A 23,261-nucleotide genomic window follows, 5' to 3' on the forward strand; every position below is an offset into this window, starting at 1 on the left:
GCAGTCTGCTGAAGGCGTGGCTGGTGCTGGAGGATTTTTTCATAAGATGGCTCACTCAACATGGCTTAGGGCAGGAGGCCTCCGCTCTCTGCCATGTGGATCTTTCCAAAATGTTGCTCAAGTATTTTTTTGGGCAAAGCCAAAGACTGTTTTGAATAAAGAATTATTTGTTCTTATTTGTTTGAGAAAATGGTCCAAAAGACAGGACAAGAAAGAACCTGCGATGCCTTTTATGATCTAGTCTCAGAAGACACACTGGCCCTTCTCTTAGAACTGAGTCACTAGATCTCGCCCAGTATTCAAGGGCAGGGGAATTCGATTCTGCACTTTGAAGGGAGGAGTGTGAGAGAACTTGTGGACCTATTTTAACACCTTATTAAACCATAGGGAAGGTGACACACCTCATTGATTTTCAATCTACCAAGAAGAATCAATGAAATCATCCAAGTAACATGAAGAGGAGGATAAGGGAATCAGAAAGTTCTCAAAGGGATCATTGACAGGCAGAAAGGGGAATGCCTGGAGAATGGGTTTTGAGTTCTAGCCTCTCTGATTTGTGTTTCAGGGACTCTGAAAGCCCTTGAAGGTAGTTTTGGAATTAGTGTGAGATTCTGTCATGAGAGAGGCTTAGAGGTTGCAGTTGATGCGTTCCCAGGGTGAGTTCAGAACTGAATTATATTTGATTTTTAAGATATCTAGGTCATATTTAATAAGAAAGACTATCTACTTGTTGGTAAGTTAGTATATTTTTGTCTAGCTTTCGGTAAGTATTTAAACATTCCTTTCTTGGCTTGGCTCTACTGATGGGGCTTGGATTAGGGGATTAAATGGGCAACTTTTGCTCTCTTTTAAGACCCATGTAGTGGCAGTGGAAGTAAGCTCCCAAGGAGAGAGTGAATTTAAGAAGGTGAGTCAAGGCTTGCAAATTTGAGGTACTTTTTTAGAAGTGCATAGAGATTCTCCCTCCACTACCAATGTTAGAATATCTGGACCTGAATTATGAAACAAACGTGACAATTTTGTTATGTTGACTTGTGCCTCTGGTGTATTTCCAGGCTTGGTTGACTGAGAGGTACCCAGGGATTCTTAGGTTAAGAAATCTTTACCCTCTACCTTCTCTTAAAAGCCAAGAGGCTATTAGATAACTTTCTTCAAACCAGGAGTCCCAGGCTCCAGCTGTATGGATACTTTAAATACCATGAATTATTTATTAAGTAGAAAACAACCCTCATCTAGTTTTAGCTAATTCATAAAGCAGTCCTTACAGTTCATTTTTTCTTGATAGCTACATAGAGAGTGTCTTTGTCAAAAGGAAAACTGTTGTGGTGTTCTCAACATAACCAGGGCATAAGATCATATTCAGTAGTGTTTTAGAGTGTACTGTTTGACAAGGCAACTGATTGTCACTTTAGACCTATTCACTATGATGATCATAGTATTTATTGAGTGCTGATTTCTTTTTCTAGATACTGTTCTTTTTGTTTTATATGTATTAACTAATCTTCTCAGTAACCCCATGAGGTAGATACAGTTACTCCTGTTTTACAGATGAGGAAGCTGAGACAGAGGGATGTTAAGGAACTGACCCAAGGGTACACATGGGGGTGGTTCAGATCCCAGGTGGTTTCCTCAGTCTGCCATCTAGGTGTTTAGAAAGTATGAACCAAAACACTTTAGAATTTTTAATTCTAATGTTTTTTTTCTTCTTTCCCTCTCTTATTACTGTAGGTCAGTTGCTGGTAAAGAGGCAGTTGCAAATATTACAAGTCAGAAGAACATCAGTAACCCACCTGATATGTCAGGGTGGAATCCTTTTGGAGAGGATAATTTCTCCAAGTTAACAGAAGAGGAACTGTTGGACAGAGAATTTGACCTTCTAAGATCAAGTAAGGGACACTTCAAGGCTTATTTTGCTTCACAGTAATATAACAGCTCTATAAGTATTCAGCAAAGCCAAAGACTGTTTTGAGGTGATAAATACAAAGTTCTTTATATGCATTTGAGGGCAAAAATCAGGCCATCTTTTTTTATATCTACGAACTATGTTGTGTGCATTAGAAATCAATTGCTTGATAGTAGCTATTAAACCCAAGATTGCTGATAATAATGCTGATTCCTAACTTAAATACTGCATAACTTTGAATGTTAAATTCAGAATATCTCTAAAACATGGGAAATTAATGTTCAAATGAAAAGGGAGACATTAGTATCTTGCTTACTAATCATTTTGCAGCTCTGTTTTCTTGCACACTCAGTAGAAGATATTGTGGGTCTGAAATGCCCTTTGAAAGTGCCTGAAAGAAAAGATGGGCTACTACATTATGTTAATGTTTTGTGATGCCCTTTCAGTGAGTCCTGACATAAAAGGGCTGCTTTGTTGTCCTGATGTGGCAAAAGATAAATAAATTATTTTCCACTTTAAATCAGATATCTCAATGGTTTTACTTGGAATCATTGTGTTTTCTTAAACTGGCTAATATATATGTCAATCCTCACCACATGTATTTTTAGAAAAGTTCTTTTTTGGAAAATGGATGTGTGGAATGTTTTGAGAAGGTTGCAAATTAGGAGCAAAAAGCTCGCCTCTGGAGTATGTAGATAATTTTCAGGTTTTAGAGACGTGTGTATGTGTGCACACACACGGATGTGCATGCATATCCAAGTGTGTTTTCCTGTTTTGCATGTGAAAAGAAGATCCTAATGGTCCCTAGTTTTAGTTCCTAGCTTCTATTTTATTTTTAGGTAACTGACTTTTATGAGAATACTGATTAGATGAAATGCTTTCCTCCCAATGGATTCGTATTTTATGTAAAGTTTATAAATGCCCTGAATTCACATAAGAATAGTTGTTTGGGATTTAAATTTGTATTCTTCATATTGGTTATATGCTTATAAACAATTGATGATTAATGAAGATATAAAAATGAGTTTTGAACCTTTAATAAAGGTTTGTCAACTCTCGTAAAACCAAACTTATACCTTTTAATTAAAAAAAGTTTTTTTAAACCAGAACTGTTTTTCTTTGGCATTTCTAGAATACTTTGAGTAGCCCCCAGGGCCAAGTTTCAAAGAAAGAAATGAGTTTCTCTTTCAGGGAGATGGCAGGGGAGACACAGAGGTTAAACAAATCAATATAATTTATGGGGTTATTTTGAAAGCAAAAGGTAAAATTAAACTATTCATTTTAGTGTGTTTTGACCCAAGATGGTAGTTAAATCAGCATTTTCTACTCTTTGGGTAAAACCCCTCGTTTTTTTCCTCATCAATTGATGGAAGGGGTAGAGTATTTGCATTATTTTGTACCTTATAAAAACATGTTATTCTAAGCACCTTAGGATTTGTAATGACAGCCAAATTTTACTTACTTCACATAGGGAAAAATGGCATAAAGAATATTCATGTGTACATAACTTCATAGAAATTAGGGTTAACATGTAAAACTCTTAACCAGCTATTTGTATTCAGACCTCAAGGTCAGATAACATGTAATTTTTGTATGTATCTGTGCACACGTGTATGCCAAAGAGTTTAGATTTCACTGCACTGTCAATTATGGAAGGGTACTAAGTTCCAAATGAAAGTGCAGGAGGAGCTTTATCTAAAGGTCAGATTTGGAGCAACTCAGCCATTTGGGAAAGTGCCTAGATGGTCCCTGAGCTATTGAAACCACTGTCACAAGGCTGGCCTACTCAAATTAGCATATAGCACCAGAAAACATACATGGGTTCTGATCCTTGGCAATGCCATTTAATTAGGTTGTAATCTCAGGAAAGTAACATAACTGCTATCTCACTTCCCCATTTACGAACTGGGTATAATGATGCTTAACTCATAGAGTTGTCAGGAAAACGAAATGAAACGTGTCTTGAAAGAGTCTGGGCACTCCGTAAATGCCACTTCCCTTTTCCTTCTGTGGAAGTCTGTAGGCTCCATCTCGAGGTTATTGCCCTTTAACCAGCATTTAAAAATTTTATCTGAACTATCAGCTTTAGAAAAACCAAATTAGAAAGGATTTTGTGGGTAAACAACATCAATAGCAGAAATGACATATAACAGCAAAAAAGGAGATGAAAAATGTCTGTCTTTTCCTTAATAATTGATAGTCGTTAATAATGGTGTTCAGAAAAGGTGAAATATCTTTAATAACACTTATAAATAAATCATGAGTGTATAGGATATAGTTGAGAAAGATTTCTTTCCAAAGTTTTACTTAACTGTAATATATTCAGTTCTCTTCACCACCTGTTTCACTTACAAGCAATAAGATATCTAATATTTGGTCTACTTGATAGGGTCTAAATTCCCCTGCTGCACAAAAGATTTCATTCAAAGCTTTAGGAGTTTCAGTAGGAGGCTAACAGTGTAATGAAAATTAGGTTTGGTCATTACTGGTTGGTTTCTTTGTTGTTAAAAACTTTTTATAAAATGAATAAGTAAATTATTGATGCATTTGATATAGCAAATTTGCCTTTTTTCTCAGCACAGATTTTATCATTTTCCAGACTCTTTTCTAAAATAATTTCTATTTGGTTTGTGATATGCTGTCCACTGAGTAACTGAATACCTGTATGTATGGCCCTTACAAATATAGGCATTGCCCATGTAATGATTGTTCTGAGTAATACATTGCCATCTGAGGTTTTATTTTTAAGATGGTACATGGTTATTTATTTTTTTAAAAAAGGATATTCTGTTCAGGAAATATTTTACTTGTGTGTATTACCCAAACAGTGATTTAAAGATCATATATTTCAGCATGCCAGAATTCCAAAACATTAGTAATTGGTAACAAAAACTTTTGTAATGATTTTTAAAACAGTTGTTGATTCTATATGCCAGTTGGCAAAGGGATTTAACGTATAATGTAGACCAGATTCTTGCTGAGTATTATTTTTTACCTGTTTCCACTTAAAATCAAAACATTAAATCAAATTAAGCATTATTAATAAAGCTGATGTCAGTGATATTTTTAAAGTTTAAACTTGTATTTTTCTTAGTCTTTTGTACCAAAACATCCAGATTAGCATGTAAACTTTAGAAGAATGTGATAAAAATTAACACATTAACACTAATTAGAATACAAATGTTTGGGAAAATTTTTAACTTGCATTTGCTCAAGTAGTTGTATAGCTCTACATGTTAATTAAAAGTAATACTTATTGGGATGTTATTTTTTGTTGATGACGATTGTTTGTTTAAAACTGTGTTACAAGTACTAAAAGGAAGAAGAGAAGAAACCACAGACTGTAGCTGCTTTGCATATTCCACCGAATGTGTTCTTTTTTCCTGTGAAGCCATGGAAAGAAATAGTTGTCGACATCTATATTAGTTTGATGTAAAATATTAACTCTTAACCATTTTAAACATTCACATTTGATGCTGCTCCTTCAGGGCAGAATAACAGAACTTTTCAAATATATTTGAGTAGTTTCAAAAGTACCAGATGAATACTGTACTTGTAAAATTTATTCACTAACCTTTTGGCTATTCAATCCAGTATCCATATATGCTACTGAATTAACTTATTAGAATATATTAATTTTCTGATGATATTGTGGAATATACTTTGATTCTAGGATTTTAAAATCCTGTATTTTTGCCATCTGTATCAATTAAAAATCCTGAAAAGATACTGTCTTTATTCACCAACATAATTCTTTTGGGAAGGCAGGAGGAGGTAAGTGTCTTAATATTGGACAAATCAAGCTCAAGTTTTACTCTAATGTAAACCAGTTATTTGAAAATGGATTTAAATTCATTTAGGGTTGACTGTGTATTTGAAAAGTATCTCTGTATACCATTTCATTAGCTTTTAATTATAGGTAAATAATAATTTAAAAAATTAATACATGTATTTATTTTGTATTTTGTGCCCTGAGACCCAGATTATCCTGTGAACTTTTTAAAATAAATATTTTAATGTTTACTTATTTTGAGAGAGAGAGAATGTGTGAGCAGGGAAGGGGCAGAAAGAAAGAGAGAGAATTCCAAGTAGGCTACGCGCTGTCAGTGCAGAGCCTGATATGGGCCTCAGTCTCACGAACCACAAGATCATGAAGGACCTCAGCTGAAAGCAGGAGTCGAACACTTAGCTGACTGAACCATCTAGGCATCCCTATCCTACGATCTTTAGAAATCTAAATGACTAAAAAAAAAGAACATCCTCCATGGAAAAATTGATTCTGTGTTTTATGGAACAGTGAGAACATGATTCGTTTTATAGTGAGTTTATTCTGATTTTGTTTTGAAATAATTGGATAAATGAACTTTGCTATAAAAGTTTCTCCATATTTTAAATTATGGGACTCACTATATAAAAAATACTGGTTTATCCCTACACAGTAATGTTTGTACTCTTGTCATAACTACATGGTGCTGTTTATACGTTTATTTCAATTTACCATAGATTGATGGAGATAATATACCAGTGCATGAGGATTCAAAGAACCTTAGTGGTAACTTTGGATTTTCATGTGCTGGGAACCATTGGTACAGTACTGGTTTATAAACCTGGAAAGCACATTAAAGTGTAGATTCTCATGAGCACTGGGTGTTATATGGAAACCAACTTGACAATAAACTACTGAGAAAAATAATAAATCACTCATTTGAAAAAAAAAAAGTGTAGATTCTCAAACTCCTGCTCAGATCATCTAATTCATTAAGTTTGTGGTAAGGCGAGGTAACTACATTTTATACAGGAATCCTAGCACTTATAATGCAAATATTTTAGAAAGAAAGTTGGTCCTAGTTTAGACCTAAGTACTTACCTATATAGGTCTTGATTTTCAAGAATGAGGGATCTTGGATATTGTTATGCTGTGACTATCACTCTGAGATAGGCTTTTTCATTTGTCCTTTCCCACTTCCTCTTTCCTTTGTCCTTATTCTTTTCTATGACAGAATTTTCATTGTTATCCTTTGTAGTATTAGATTTGAAAAGTAGCTCTTAAGTTTTGGAACTTCTTAGTTGGTGTATAAATCAATGATCAGTTTGTTGTCTTAACAAAATATTATTATATTAACAAAATTTCAAGTAAAATTTTAGACAACCCAAAGTTTCAGGTGGATATTGGAGAGTTAGTTTAGCCATAAAAGCCGATAATTGTATCCATTCTCATAAAGGTATTTAGAGAATTCTCCATAGCAATAATTAAGCATAGTTAGGCCACTGTCTACTGTAGGGCCTTGCCTTCCCAAGAGTGTACTCCCTGGACCAGCAGTATTGCATCCCCTGGGAGCTTGTTGATGTGCAGAGGCTGAGAACCCATCACAGAACCATGAACCATCCAATCAGAATCTGCATTTTAACAAATCCCAGCTCACTAGAATGCACTTTCAGTTTGAGAAGCACTGTCCTAGGCAGCTTTCACTTGGAGCTTTTTGCTTCATTCTGAGGTTATAAGCCATTTTTAGGGACTTCTAATTCTATTTGGATTTTCTTTGCCTACCCTGCAGTGTCTTAAGGACTCAAATGAAACCGGAGTAATTTACCCATAGGATTTTTTAAACACGAAGGGTATATTCCTAGTAATGCTTAAAATGCCTGAAGAAGCAGAATGGGTTCCTAATAGTATATGTTTGATTGCTGAGAATCAGAGGATAGGGAGACAGCTTACAAAAAAATGAAGGAGTTCCCAACTGATGAAGTGCCTGTGATACTCAATTTAAGAGCAGGAAAAGATAATCACTACTAGGGAGTTAGGAGACGCAAACTCTTTTTCATGTGAGACAAGCCTGCCTCTGCAGGAGCTAGAGCAAAGGCTCTAGCTCTTCCTGTCTGGTGTGCTTTTCCCCAGGAATCCCCTTCCTGCCTCCTGCACATCTTTTCTCACCTTGCACTTATCAGAATTTATTTATTATTGTAACCTGTGCCCAGTCCCTTAATTACTTTTACCCTGCACTACGGTTTTCTCGACAGCTTTATTTTTAACATGCTCTTTATATTTCTCATTATGCTCATTGCTTTTTTTGGTTTGTTTGTTTTTCCATGCCAGCATATAAACTCCAAGAAGGCAAGACGCTTCATTTTGTTTGATGTTGCCTCCTCGTTGCTTAGAATAGTGCCTGACACATTACTAGATCACAGACATCTATTAGATGAAATAATAAACTCTGTCATTAGGGCTTTTAATTTAATAGAGGAGTATCTGTATCTTTCTGTGTATATGTGAATGATTTAATAACTACAAAGTAATATGAGAAATGAACAATAATGTAATAATAAATTATTGCTATTGAGAAATAAGATTTGCCTATTTTATAAACTAATGGGCATTTGCAGTATTTTTCCCATATGTATTTTTGGAGAAAGCATGCCAAATGTGTCTCTGTTTAGCAAACTGGGTTTAAATTTAGGTCCAGTATGTTACAAGTCGAAGACAACTGGGCATTTAAATAAACCAACTAAGCTATTTACGAGGTTAATTGTATTTGTGAAATTCAGCAGTGAGAAGATACTGTTAAGCTTACCTCTAAGCAACAAGTATCTATTCGACTCAGGACTCACCCCCTAATACTTCTAAAAAATGAACTCTGAATCTAATATTTTTCAAAAAAGCTATTGCTGTGTTTAATTTTATTTATACTGTTACCAATTTTTTTTTTTAATTTAAAGACCGTTTTTATTTTATTTTTTGTTTCATCTTATTTTTGCAGACAGGCTCGAGGAGAGAGCTTCCTCAGATAAGACTGTAGACCCACTCTCTGCTCCACATAACCATCTTCCAGAAGATCCTTTTGGTTCTGTTCCTTTCATTTCTCACCCAGGCAAGTTACATACGTAACAGTATCATTAAAAAATACACACAAGAACAACGGTAATCGCAATAACAAAAACTTTTTCTTAATATAAAGCCACAGTAAGAATTAGGTGTTAGTTATAGAAAATGGAAAATTATTTTTACCTTTGCCATCCTAGTCGTCTTAATGTCATTCTCTCTGTTGGGATACTCAGTTGTGCCTTTTGCCAACATAGAAAAATGCTGATTTTACATAGGAGAACCATAACTGTTTCTTTTTATCTTTATTGTTGGATAACATTAAAAAAATTCATAACCTATCTCTGCCTTTTATATGTTTAAGATACACTTAAAGATGTTTATATACTCAGCTTTTGCTTAAAAATCCTTGGTTTTCATAGTTTATGTATGCTTTTTTTTGTAGCTGGGTTTAAAAAGTATTGCTGATTTTGTACTTGTCACAATAATGTGGTGACAAATTACTCTTTTCTTATATCCTTTAGTTTTAATTTAGAATTTAAATAGTTATTGCCAGCAATAAATATCTGTAGTAATAGTTTTGAAGTAATTACTCAGTGAACACTGTCAAAGATACTAGAATGGAATAGGATCCTACTTTGGCATAAATGGATTTGAGTGTGTGTTCATAGTGGGGAAAAAAGTGAGTTTGATCATAGAAAGGGGAAATATATTAGAATAAATAATGCCTTGTTAGAAGGTAAAGGTTTTGTTTACTATATTCAAGGTAACTCAGCCATGTTCTTGTATTCTTTTCCTTATATTTTTCACTCAGGCAAGTTACATATATGTAATAACATCATTTAAACAAATGCACACAAGTGAGAGCAACAACAAAAGAAACACCTTATAAACAAAGAAAAATTTTAATTGTAAGTTTAATAAGAAATAGGTGTTCAGGATTTCTGATGAATACACTGAGGCAGTGTTAATACCTTTCAATACTTAGGTTTGGTTATCCAGAACATGCAGCACAGTAATTAGGAGTTTCTACATACTTTTATGTTCTGTATTTTATTCTTTGACATTTAGAAAATAGTTCATAATTCAGTTTCTGTTTGGGTCTTTCAAATTATCTTTTTAATACATGACAACACTAACAGGGGAAGACAGTTTACTGTTTCTCGTGAATCTGCACATACGCACTCCCTCACACCCCCGATACCCTAGGTCATAAAAATACTGTTACTTTTTACAAACACATTATAATGTCTCAAAATGGTCATTATAAGCCGTTAAGAACATAGGTCTTGAACTGTTTATAACGGAAATGGTTTCAGTACTGCTAGCTCTTTTTCATACCCTAGAAGGAGTTTTGTAATCCTTTTAAGGTTTGCACATAGCTGTGCAACTTCTTCTTTGTTCTGTAAGAGCTTCTGAAAGAACCCTGGGAAAATGAGGACTAGAATCAGGGACTAGAATAAGCCCCACTAGTTTGCCTTTTCTCTGCACACCTTTATTTTGGGGTTGGACTACGATTTTTGTCGTTAGAAATATGCTCACAGATTTGAGCTTGATTGCCGTTGTTGTTATTTTGTTTTTCTTTTCATTGTGGGCATTTAATTTCTCTGTTACATTATAAGCTTATCAAAGGTGGGTAAAATGAATTATCTATGTCTGAATCCTGCCCAGTAGCCTACCTAGTAAGTATCTAATAATATTCATTGGATGTATGAAAAAATTCTGACTATTCTTAAAAATTCAGACTCCTAAGTGTTAAGATAGTGACCTTAAAATATGGTCTTTTCTATTAATGCTGCCCCTCCAAAAAAAGTCTTTTTAGCTTTAGTGTAACCACGAATATTGGAATGATTCGGTTATGAAAAATGGAGTTCATAGAATGGAATAAAGGAGAGAATGGTCACAGGTGAGATGTGCATCTGGAGAGCACAGAAAAGATGGTCACTTGGCTGTATTAGCACTGTTAATTTGTATTTATCAGATCCAAAATACATAAATTAAAATTAATAACTTGTTAATGAATAGATAATGATCTATTCATTATCAAGCTTACATGTACTTTGTTATATATAAATTTTCAGTACAGATAAAGTATTTGGGGATGTTCATTTTCCTCTAATAGGAAAATAATGGAATCTACTGTAACAAAAATTGCCTTACTTCCCTAAGCCTTAGGAAAAAATTAGAAAAAGAGAAATGAATTCTTTCCAGTGAAAATATACTCCACCTAGCATTGTGAGCATCTGGAGATTTGTAGAACTAGGACTGTGTGTGGATATGTGTGTACATAGTATATAGAATGATGGGTATATGTGATAAACCATCTTACTTGAATCTGAGAGTAGACAATTACTGAACATAATTTTATTTTAGGTAAGCCATATAGAGAATGCCACTTGAGAATAAAGTGAATTTAGTCATGAGGCAGAATTCCATAAGAATTTTCCACTGGGAAGTACGTTAAGAGGAAATCCCATTCTTCTAACTCTAGTATTCCTTACGTTGGTTTTATTACGAATTGTACTCTTTATATTTTGAAAGACAGACTTTCTGTGAGAACTTTTAATCTTAACTTTGAAATTGTAATGGATTCATTTTTGCTTTGTTTTTCTTCTGTTTATCATAGTTTTACCAAATTAGTTTTAAACTTAGTTTTCTTAATGAAAACAATATATGCACATACTTTAAAAAGTTGGATTTAACAAGGTTTATAATGAAAAAAATTCACTTTTCTGCCTGCTGCGTCCATGTCCTCTTTTCCCGTTCAGACTCCTTAGAGATAATTTTTTCACTTCTGATATTTTAGTATATCATACTTACTCTGCTGTCTCTTACTTTTTACCTCCAAATTTAGATAATATGTGTGGACTTCCTATTATGGAAAATGGGGATGTAGATTAGTTCCACCACCCCACTACTACCCACTACTCCACCACCCCAAACACACACAGTCATACACGTTTTGTTCCCCCCAGCTTTCCAGTACAGCTTTGACACAGTTGTTGGTTGTCAGTGTTCAATGTGTACATTTTTTGAATATGTAAATATTTGTCACCACTGTGCTCCCGTGTACCATGATTATGTTTGTTTCCTTCTATGAGGTTTTGCTTTTTCTAGAGTTAATTATAATTATGTTTATAAAAAATGACTGTTTTTATTCCTTTATTGTCTTATGCACCCTGTCATCGATTCATCTCCATTTAGAAATATTAATTTCTTGCCATTTTAACGTGGCTACCCTTTTCATTGTTACTTGGTTACCCCTTTATGGAGCTCTGCAATCTGAATTGATTGCTTCCTATCACTGCCACACACTTACTATCCTAGTATTTTCTTTTACTCAACCGTCTTCTGGGAATTCCTGGGTCTCTCTCCTCTTTCCTTGTTAGTAGAGCAACTCCTCTACTAGTTTCTTAAGAAAGTGTGTATGGGAGGAAAAATTTTAAACTTTGCTGCCTTTTTTCTCTCACTGGCACTTGACTGGTAATTTGGCTGGGTAAATGATTTTATGTTGGACATAATTTTCCCTGTGAATTTTTGAGGCATTGCTTCATGTATTCCAGCTTTAAAAAAAAAAAAAGGCTTCAACTAGAGGAATATTCTCTATGCCCTTAATCCTATGTCCCATACCCTTTATTATTTAGAGTCCAAAATACCATTTCTGCCCATATTTTTTTCAACAGTTGCATGTGTTACAGATCTGGTACAGTCAGTTGGCCTGCCTTATTTTGTTTACATAGATGCATCTTTCTGAGTTGTTTGGCACCTTAGTTTATATTTTCAGACTTTTTGGAAAATTAAGATAACATTTTGATAGTCTGTGTCTTAAATGATTCCAATCTAGCTTTCCTCTTCTTATGGGGCAAGTTAAATTTTATAAATTATCAGTTTATGCAGAGGTCAAATAATTATTATATCAAGAATATGTTTGGTGTTGTGTATAATATCTTCTTCTATAAGTTGTGATATTTTAGTTATCATGGAATTATATTCACTTTTTATTTCAGGTTACTAAACTGTTAGTAGTGTGGTATATCATAATTTTAAATGTCCTGGGTATAAATCTTAGTTCTATTACAGATTAACCATGTGATATTACGTGTTGCCTAATTTCTTGGAGGGGTTCTGTATCTTAAACTGGGGATAATGTTAGCTACTTGATAAGATTATTGAAAATTTAAAAAGAGAACTTATACAAAGCACAACATTCTCAATGTTGTTGATATTGTGTTTGTTGTTGGTAATGTTATTAAGTAATATTTTTACTACTTACCAAATGTGAAAATCTTAGTGTTAAGTAAGTTGTAGCTGCTATCCAGCTAGTAATAGTACAGAGTTCTAGTAACAGTAAGCTAGTATTTGCTTAACTACTGATAACCTTTAAAGTGTAGAATCTGTTTATGAACTTTCCACTACCAAGAGCCTTTTCAGTAGTGCTATTTCTGTTTTTATTAAAGCATTAACTACTAGTATTCACTGTAGTATACACATAAAAACCATATTCAAAGCATGTTATTCATTCCATCAAATCCACACACCCTTCCATCTCCCTAAGGCATCATTTTACAGTTAGTCTGTGTACCAACAGAGGATGTGTGGCTCTGTGAATTAAAAGTGTAAACTGCCTAATTTTAATAAATACAACTTCTGAAATATTTGAAGAATTTTGTTGACATATAAGCTATATTAAGTCACTGAAGTTTTAGATTTCTTATATTGCATTTCATTTTTAATTAGGTTTGGTGAACTTACTCTTCCAAATCCCAGATCTACCTCATGGTTCTCATTATCTAATAGGAGGTTAAATTGAGTTTAGCGTTGGGAAAGTTACATTATTTGTAGCAAATATTTGTTGGAATATAAACTATTAACAGATTGTTGGTTCAAATGCTAGGTCATTTTATAAGTGATGATATGCATGTATTGCTTATATTTTTAGATTCTAGTAGGTAATTCTTGAAGATCAAGAATTTTACTATTTCAGGATGTCAGCAATAATGGTTACCATTTACTGAATTCTATTTTATACATTTAGTGGAAACAGGTTCAGAGAGCATCAATGATCTGCTTAAGGTCAGATAGTTTGTAAGTAGGAATCCAGCTCTGTCTGCTTCTAAACTCTCTTCTGTAAATAGCAGCAAAACAAATAAAAATGTTATGTGGCCTGTTTTAAATAACAATTTACAGTATGAGTAACATAATAGAAATGTCAGTTTTACAGCATTTTTAATCTGGCTGAGAAATACTGTTCACAACTCTTTTTATACTCAGGCCTTGTCACTTGGCCTGTCTTCGGAGAAACAGTGCAAATTTTGATGAAGCCCTCTAATCCAGTAATCCTTGGGCCTGGAATGGCACATTGCTGGGAAATGACGCCAGGCAGTATGCTACCAATTCAGGGTGAGCTTTAAAGTCTTACAGCCCTTCCCTTGGACCCGAAATGATGAGACAACAGAAGGCATGTAATTACAATAGCAATTTCAAGCCATTCATCCTCTATAATCTGATAGTAAAGAAAAGAACATTGAAATAAAATTTCCTTGAAATGGGAAGCTTCTTATATGATTAACAATGTGCCACCTGTGTTATAACTAAAACCTGATTAGAAGAGTGATAATATGAATAGTATGATGCAAACATGCCCCTCTCCACACTTTCTTTTTTTGACATTTTCTAAATATTTTGAATTTTTGATACAGTTTATGAAGTTTCCTTTATGTGATTCAAGAATACATTATTTGCAGTATTTATTCAAATAGGATACCATAATAAATATATGAAAATATGAAAACTGAGTACAAATTTTTGCTTTTGAGTTTGGAATCTTCTCTTGGACTGTGCAAGCCTATAATGTCTTTGAAATTTTAATATCTTGAAATTTGTTATGAAAATTCAAGCATGGAATGGATGAATTCATGTTCTTAAATTCATTTGGTGGGTTAGGCGTGTTCTTCAGAACCTCCCAGTTGTTTTTACCTGGCTACCTAGTCATTTTCTAGACTAGCTGTATTCATTTTCATATGCCATACAATACATTGATGAATGAGTTCATTACTTTAGTTATCTAACATAATCTCTATTTTCACACACACGTGTGTGTGCAACCTAATATTTAATGAACTTTTATTAAATAAAATGAATATTTTGTAATGTTCAGCCCTATCAGGTAAGTTCCATTATTCTTACTTTATAGATGAGGAACCTGAGGCTTTTTTGGATGTTTATCTTCTGTGCATTTTGTAAAGTTCAGTATTTATTCATTTGGTGATAAGGTCTTAGTGTTTCTAGAACTTAAATCTACAGGCTATAAAATACTCAACACAAGATACTTACTGTACAGTTCAACAAAACACTATTTGCTGAAGTAGAAACAGTATGGTGCTTTTTTTTTTTTTTTTCTTTTTACTTTTCAGACCTAGACCTTTTGTAAAGGAGATGCAAAAGAAATACGAGACAAGTCTATGGTTTTATTTTGTCTGTGGTTGATGATAAGCTATATTGAATACTTACTGGTGATGATATTCTACTGGTAGTTTAATTGTAGCATTTACAGATGAGAGTTTTAAGATAGTGTCATCAGCAGAGAAGTCAATATGGCCTTCATGTGTATAGCCTTAAATTTGGCAAGTTTTTCAGCTTTTTCCTAATTTCAAATTCTTTATGTATTAAAGACTACATCTCTAAAAGTCCCTTCTTGTTTTTTTGCTTTTGAGATATAGTTGAAGCTATGAAATAGGATTAAGGTCACCAAAAGAAAGAAATGGAAAGAGAAAAGGGAAAAGCCAAGTGATAAGCACTGGATGGTAACAATATCTTTGAGTGGTAGGAAGACGTGACAGTGATCGATCTGACATGGAGAGAGCAAAGGGGACATTTCTGAAGATGTAGTTAATAAGGTTGAAGAGGAAAGATCATAGCAAACCTTTCAAAAGCATTTTTACACTAATGTGGTGGGAGCCTGATGGTGGGGCGTTAAGAGAGAATGTATGAAAAACCCTTGGCACTGCATTTGTGCACTTGATGGCATTACTTACCGTCTTCTCTGTACCGGTGGGAGCATATGGCAGGCACTGTAAATAACCATGAAATGATAGTGTACTACATCAGCAAGAATAATAACCCAGCCCTTTATTGAGAACGTACACGTGCCAGAAGTGTTGTAAGCATTTCACGTATGTTCTCACTTTAAACCTTACCACAACTCTCCAAGGCAAATACTGTTGCTATCACTACTTTACAGATACGGAAGGTCAGGCAGGAATGCACAATTCCAAGTCATCTAAGGACACTGTCATTTAGTATCCTCTGCTGACGAAGGAAGGGAAATATGTTATATATTATTATGTAAATGGTTACCAAATGGTTAATTTAGTATGTAGATATTTAGTAAATGCTTTTTACTGACAGTACTGAATAATTGAAGCATTGCTTTAGTTAGCTCTTAAAATCGTATATGATGTATAGTAAGCCAGTGAGAATAACTTTAATCAGCAGAATTTTGTGTGCAAATGAGTACTAATTCTCTTGACACTGACTTTAGTGATTTCCATTGTTGTAACTTTTTTTTCCCCAACACTTTACTTGGCCCCGAGAGACCATTTATGTGACATGCAAGAGAATGTAAGACTTCATAACCCTTTATTGCTGTTCTAAATAATGTATCTAGATCTACATTATCTTAGTCATTCCCTTTATTTTTAGGATTTGGCTCTGATTGGATTTTGGCTGTTTGTAACAATCAGACCAACCTCAAAAGATAAGGATTACTCAAAAAGCTGAAATTTTTATAGTTTGTAGTTCAAAGGCACAAAGCAGAAATAATATCCTGACTAGAAGCCATCAAAATATTCTTCTGTTTTTAGCTTATGAAGAATGTCCTACTTAGAGCCAAAAATAAAAGTTGGTCAATATGTGAAAATTTACAGTGTTTTATCAAAATCAATCAATAGAAAAAGGTAACTGATGTATGATCCTGGGCACATATTAGAGATTTGTTTATGCTTTAAATACATGTTCCTAGTGCATATTCTAAATATTATAGCTCCCCTTCCACCACTTGAAAAATAGCCATTTTTTTTGTTAATAATACACATCTCAATAAATAGAGGGATTATTAGGATTTAGGATATATTGAACTATAAGGAAACATATTTAGGCTATACTTTTGGGAAATTAAGCAGTGAAATAATTCCGATTTAAGTTTCATGGTAAATCACATGTATAATATTTGCTCTAACAACTGGAAGAAGCAATATGGCCTTGGGAACAAACAGTAGGAGTATCTGAAAAATGTTTTAAATTACAAGAATATGTTTAGGCAAAGAAATATATAAAAGTTGATGGCACTTAGCTATGAAGTCACATTTTAAAGTACCATATATTATATAGTTAATAACCAGCTTTATAGCTGGTAGTAATTATTTTGACCGTCTTTAGTACTTTTGAAGTGGGATTAAAGCCTTAAGAATATATTGAAATGATTTTTAATTTTTTATCATTCCCATTTCTTTCTCAGTTCTTGTATAGCTTCACAGTGAAGTAGGTCACTTTTACTGCAGAAAGTGAAGCTTTATCTGAGATTGCTGTAACTTGCAGCCTGGAATTTAACTTTTCCTGATCAGGAGGTACTAGAGAAAGATGACCACATGTATTTAAATTGTGTTTTTATGATGCTTAACATTTTAAGTTGCTCTTAGTATGCTGTTTTAAAGGTTCATTTCTGTGCATGATTCTCTTGTGAGAATGTGGGAGAAAAAAGGAATTTGGATAAATAACCTTGCTTATTTTAGTTATTATAAAGGGAAGACCATTAGAGAAATAAAACCAGTCTGTTTATACCAACAGAAAACTTCCCCAGTTGCCCATAGGCCTCAGGGTTGTAATCTGAAACCGCAAAGATAACATACATCATTGTGTGTGACTTTTCTTGGTCTTTTTGAAAGCAATTTTTTCAAATCCTTATATTATGTACCCAACTATAGCTATTTAAAAATCAGAGATCTAGTTTCCAGGATTCAGTATGCACACTTGTGTGTGGATATATATTTGTTTGTCTCCAAAAAATTAAAAATCATTTTTTTAAAAGTAATCTCTACACGCAGGGTGGGGCTTGAACTCCTGATCCTGAGATCAAGAGTCATGTGCTCTACTGACTAAGCCAGACAGGTGCCCCTATTCTGGCCATTTCTAACGTGGGCCTTAACTCCTCTTGAATTAGCCATAGAATTGCACTTGTTTCCACCTCCCTTGCATTTAGTTTCACTGTCAAGCACTGAGTCCAGAAAAGATGCTAGAAGGTGGATGTGGTGGATGAGGAATTGAGTTGGTAGATGAGGTAATTGAGTGTGGCCTTGTCCTGGAGGAGATGATGACAGTTTACTATTAAGTGCTTATTGTGTGTTGGGCATTCTTCAGAGTCCTTTCTTTACAACAGTGTTGTGCAGAAGAACCTTTTATTGTCACATTATTCTCTCGTAATATGACAATTTATATATTTTCTCATATTATGTATGAGGGTACAGACCAGAGTATTTAGCTATGATCCTGTCAAGATTGTCACTGGGTTAACTTTATTAGCTGTATATTGGTTATGTAGAATGAAGGACAGTAAATCCATAAAGTGAAATTTATATTAAAAAAGGAGAATTTCCTTTTTCTTTTTTCCCCTCAAGGAAAAACTGCATGATCATGGTTCTATTTGAAATGCTGAAAAACTAGAAACAACCTAGAAGTTCTATAGGTAAATGTTAAATCTTAAAATGTTCTGTATACAATGTTTTATCATGTTTTAGAATCAATAGTGACTATATTGATACCTGTAAAGATGCATTAAAAATGGTAAATGAAAAGCCCCACAAATTTATATTCACACTGACAATTAAAAAAATAGATCTGTATATAGCACTTTATTACCAGGAAATCTGTATCTCTATGAATACAACTCTGAGAAGTGGACAGTGCAGACAGAGTGAGTAGGAAGTGACAGATGTGTTTTGGAAAGTACTAGTGGCCAAGTGGGTAAAGGAAAACAGTTAATTCAGAAGACTGGGATTAAAATAGAAGAATAACAAAAAGAAAGTTGGGGCGCCTGGATGGCTCAGTCGGTTGGACATCTGACTTTGGCTCAGGTCATGATCTCATGATTTGTGGGGTTCAAGCCCTGCATCGGGTTCTGTGCTGACAGCTCAGATTCTGTGTTTCTCTCTCTCTGTCTCTGCCCCTCCCCAACTTGTGTGCGGCACGTGCACGCACTCTCGCTCTCTCAAAAATAAATAAATAGATAAATAAATAAATAAACTGCCCAAAAAAGTCAATTAAAGGACTCTGTCCTTTTAAATTTTGTAAATTTTCCTTGTTAAATTTTCCAGTAGATCTTTAGGAATGAAACTCTGTGCCCTAGAAGTGGAATTTCTCAGAGAAGTTGTAGAAGTAGTATTTTCCCAGAGTGCATTTTACAAAATTGTTTATAAAGTTAATAGTGTTACTTGTGAATACGAGTGTTTGTAGTGAAGCAAATTTGGGAAGTCCTGGGAAATTTCATAAGGTTAAGCAGATTCTTTTGTGTAGGACTTGGTAGCACCTTTAATGAGCATTTTCCAGGTGGAGGCATAGTCTATAGTGTAGCATTTTATAAACTCAGGTACCTGGGACCGCAGAGCTGTTTTGTATCTGACGTAGAGGAATGCTTTGGGAAGCATTCTGGATGGTTGCTGGAGGTGCCCGTGAGCAGGCATTAGGGTGCACATTGTGGCTTGCTCTGGGTGGGTGAGGAGCTAACTTAGTAAGTTAAATTGTATCTTAGAGGAGCTTTTTTGCTTTTGAATAAAAATTGATGAAAATAAATTCTACAGCTAATCTAAAAGTAATCTTTGTTTTTAATGTCAGAAGTAAGCTGTATGGAGAAGTCAAACTTCAGAATCTGCATTTGATTTGATTTTAATCTCTTAGGATCTAAGATAAGCGTATTATAAATTTGTAAGGATACAACATTTAGCTCTAGGCTGGTTTCATAGAGCTGGCAGATGAATAATGGATGAAGATTATATTTAAGTCGAACCTGACAGAATTCTCCGTGTCGTCTTTCCCCTTCCTCCTCAGCCCTACTCCTCACTTCAGGGTTGCGAACAAACTGCAACTGCTGAGCAGAGCCAGTGGCCTGTCTGTCCTCAGTTTATTGCAGCTCTCTGCCTCACCCAGCCGAGTTGTCTACTCTGTTCCAGAAGCACTCCTCTCTCAGCTTCTGTGACGTTACACTTGCCTGGTTTTTGGTCCTTCTTTCCGTCCTTCGTACGTAGTTTTGTAGGCTCCTCTGCTTACCTCCAAATGTATTAGACCTCGGGCTGTGTGTTGGGTCCTCTTACCCTGTTTTGTACTCACTCCCTAAATGATTTCCTTCAGACTTGTAACCCTCTTTACATACCTTCTGCAGGTGAGGACTCCAAATCTCGTCTCTAGTCAAAAACTAACCATTGTACTTAAATGCTTCACAGAGAACTCAAACTTTGTGTCCAAAACCGAATTCTTGATAATCTCCTCTACTTTCCAACTTACTCTTTACTCACTCTTCTGTCTGCATTAATGGCACTGTCATCCTTCCAGAGTTTCCCTCCTCAATCTCTGATTCTTCACTTTTACTCACCCTGCACCCACTGTTGTCTAGGCCACCAGAGTCTCTGGCTTTATTTCTACACTTTCCTCTTCTGTGTTCACCTCATTTTTATACCTTACAAGCCTTATAATGGCTTCCCATTACACACTGAATTTAGAACAAAATCCAGACTCCTTATAATGGCCTTAGAGGGACTTTCACAGGCTGGTCTTCCCCCTCTTTTTCCTGCCTCATCTTGTATGGTCTTCTCCTTGCCACTGTACTGCAGGTACCCAACTTCTTTCTGCATTGGCCTTCACACATGCCATAGCTTTTCCTTGGAGCAGCCTTTTGCCTATTTTTTTTGCATAGCTGGTCCTTTTCACTGTTCAGTCCTAACCATCCTCCTTAGGGAGGCCTTTGCTGACTTAGGTTTATGTACCCCTTCCTCCACCCCATGACTTACACCACTGCTCTGTTATTTCACACAGCCTGTCACAGTTTGTTTACTTATACTCTCTGTCATCTCCCACACTTGATTATAAACTTCTGAAGGCAGAGACCGTGTTTATTTTATTCGCTAATGTATGATCAGCATATATATAGCGTGTAGGAAAGTGCCCTATAAAATGTATTATTAAATTAAAAATGCAGTGACTGAATTCTGAGCTAAGAAAACTCCAAATGTAAAGAGTTAATTTTTTTTATGTTACTTTCTTTATTGTATTCTGAGTATATTGAATATGTGTCCATAGCTATGAGCTCAGAGTAGTCACTTACTGTTTCATTCAACAAATATTGATTCAGTACTTGCTAGGATAGAAAGGAATGATAAATGAGGTAAATGGTAAATAGGATTGGGTCTAAGAGCTTATAATCAAGTAGGGAAAACAGACAAGTAAACAAATAATTATAATACAGTATAGTAGCTGCTACAATGAAGGCTTGTACTAAGTTCATCAAGAGCCCTAAATTTGGGTGTTTTTCAAGGGATGTTTTTGAAGGGCCCTGGCATGGAACTACTGGGACCACTAGGCAAGTCAGACAGGACTGGGGATGCTAGAAGGATGTTTTTACCAAGGGGTTGTATGAGATGTTAAAACAGTAAGAGTGCCCCTGAAGCACAAATCTGTTAGGTTCCGCAGTTTCTGATAGCAAACATGAGGAGGTGGGAGAGGCAAGGTATCTCAAAAACTTTTTTAAAATCTGAATCTGTTCAGTTCCTGAGTTTGACAACTCAGTATGAAGCACACCCATGGGCAACAATACCCATGGGTGACATCAGGGTCTGAGGCTAAAGATGTGGTAGGACAGAAGCCAGATGGAGAAGGGTACCTATGCTGGGCTAAGGGTTGGGACTTTAGAGAGCCACTAAATGGTTTTAAGCTGTAGCCCCATAATGTTTCAGAAAAGTCATTCTGGTGGCACTGTAGAGGAGCAGTTTGATGGATATGGTACTAGAGATAGACAGGCAAGGAAAGAGGAAATGAAATAGACAACTGGCAGTGGAAGGGGAAGGAACAGATACAAGAGAGTTTAAACACACTGGTGAGGAAGGAAGATGATTTCTAGATTTCTGCTGATTTGTAGAACTAGTTTGACGGGTATTGTTCGTTAATTTAGAGGGAGCTGGTGAGGAACACATTTTAAGAGGAAAGATTATCTCTTTTGAAATTACTGAGTTTGAAGTAATGATACAATATATATTCCTAAGTATTAGGTGACTATTCATGGTCAGTATTAGAGATCCAGTCATTATGGTGTATGTGGCAATTGACATACAAGTCTTTAAGACCACGGGAGGACATGCAGAGGAAGAAAGCCAAGGACAGAACCCTGGGGAACGTACATGTATATGGAGATGTTAGTGGAAGAGAAATCTCTACAAATATGACCAAGAAGGAGTAGTCAGGGAGGTGGGAAGACAACAGTGCTGACTTTCAAAGAGAAGGTAAGAACTCAGAGGTGTCATACACTATAGGGACCATGTTAGTAACGGGAGAGTAATGGTCCTACCATTATTAGCTGAACAGTTTTCATGATTACAGACTATACTTCCAGTCCTAATCATTTTTACAATATCTGATCTTAGTCAAAGGAAGGGAAGCGATGATTGGATATGTGGTTGTATCAGTTCATATTGACCCCTCCCTCTGGAAAATCCATTAAATATACTACTCTGTTAGGAGGGCAGTATATTTTCATGTAACGAATACAGTTTATTATATACCATACAGTGAACATACTGGTAGTTTTTTTTTTTAAAGATAGCATGGTTTCAATGTAATGTTTAGTAGTAACGATATGATAGTTAAAGGAATATATGTCATCTTGAGAAGGCAGATGTCCTTGGTACAGTGTCACTCAGTTCAGTACCAAGTCCTTGGCTTTGATCAGATTGTGGGGATGTACTCATGTTAACCCAACTCATAAGATACTAGTTTATAAGGAAACCAGAATGCTAATTTAAAAAATTCCAGTGAAATGTATAACTCAGCAGACAAGCTATTTATGGTTGTTAATCTCTTTGGGAAAATATTATAATGGAGTTATAAAATACAAAGCAGAAGGTGGTTTGGTAAATGTGGGATTCTAAGTAGAGGCAATTAGTTGAATAATCTTATTTTGAAGGTGGAGAAAATTGGCCTGTGTTCTGTATTCAGAGTCTTCTTCTGGGTACTATAAATAAAACTTAGCTGGCAATGAGGGCCTATGTGAGAAGGTGGTATGTAGGTTACAGAGACCAGGAAATCTCTCTGCACTAGAGGAACTAACCATCTAGTTGAGGACAAGTGCATTCCCTAAGCCTAATGACCAAAGAATTGATGCTATTTCTTCCTCTAAGCGAACTGGTATGAGGGATTTGTAATGCCTCGTCTTAGTGCATATTGTTCAGTGCAAATGGTTCTTGAAATGTACTAGAATGCTATAATAATTTTTCTTTGAACCTGCAG

The 23,261-nt window shown here is 35.0% G+C and overlaps 1 protein-coding gene across 4 annotated transcripts in view; it reads left to right on the top strand.

Annotated features, from left to right (window-relative positions):
• The window catches only part of BMP2K (BMP2 inducible kinase), a 121,503-nt gene that overhangs the window by 92,140 nt on the left and 6,102 nt on the right, over window positions 1-23,261 (top strand). For 3 of the 4 annotated variants that reach the window (XM_039220681.1, XM_039220684.1, XM_039220682.1), the window contains 2 exons: window positions 1,729-1,886; window positions 8,659-8,769. In XM_039220681.1, the coding sequence (XP_039076612.1) occupies window positions 1,729-1,886; window positions 8,659-8,769 (269 nt within the window). The remainder of the gene's footprint in view (window positions 1-1,728; window positions 1,887-8,658; window positions 8,770-23,261) is intronic. The other variant, XM_039220683.1, reaches the window with a different exon arrangement.

This window comes from Hyaena hyaena, unplaced genomic scaffold, assembly GCF_003009895.1.
Source record: "Hyaena hyaena isolate Hyena2069 unplaced genomic scaffold, ASM300989v1 scaffold_902, whole genome shotgun sequence".
In the NCBI taxonomy this organism is placed as follows: Eukaryota; Metazoa; Chordata; class Mammalia; order Carnivora; family Hyaenidae; genus Hyaena; species Hyaena hyaena.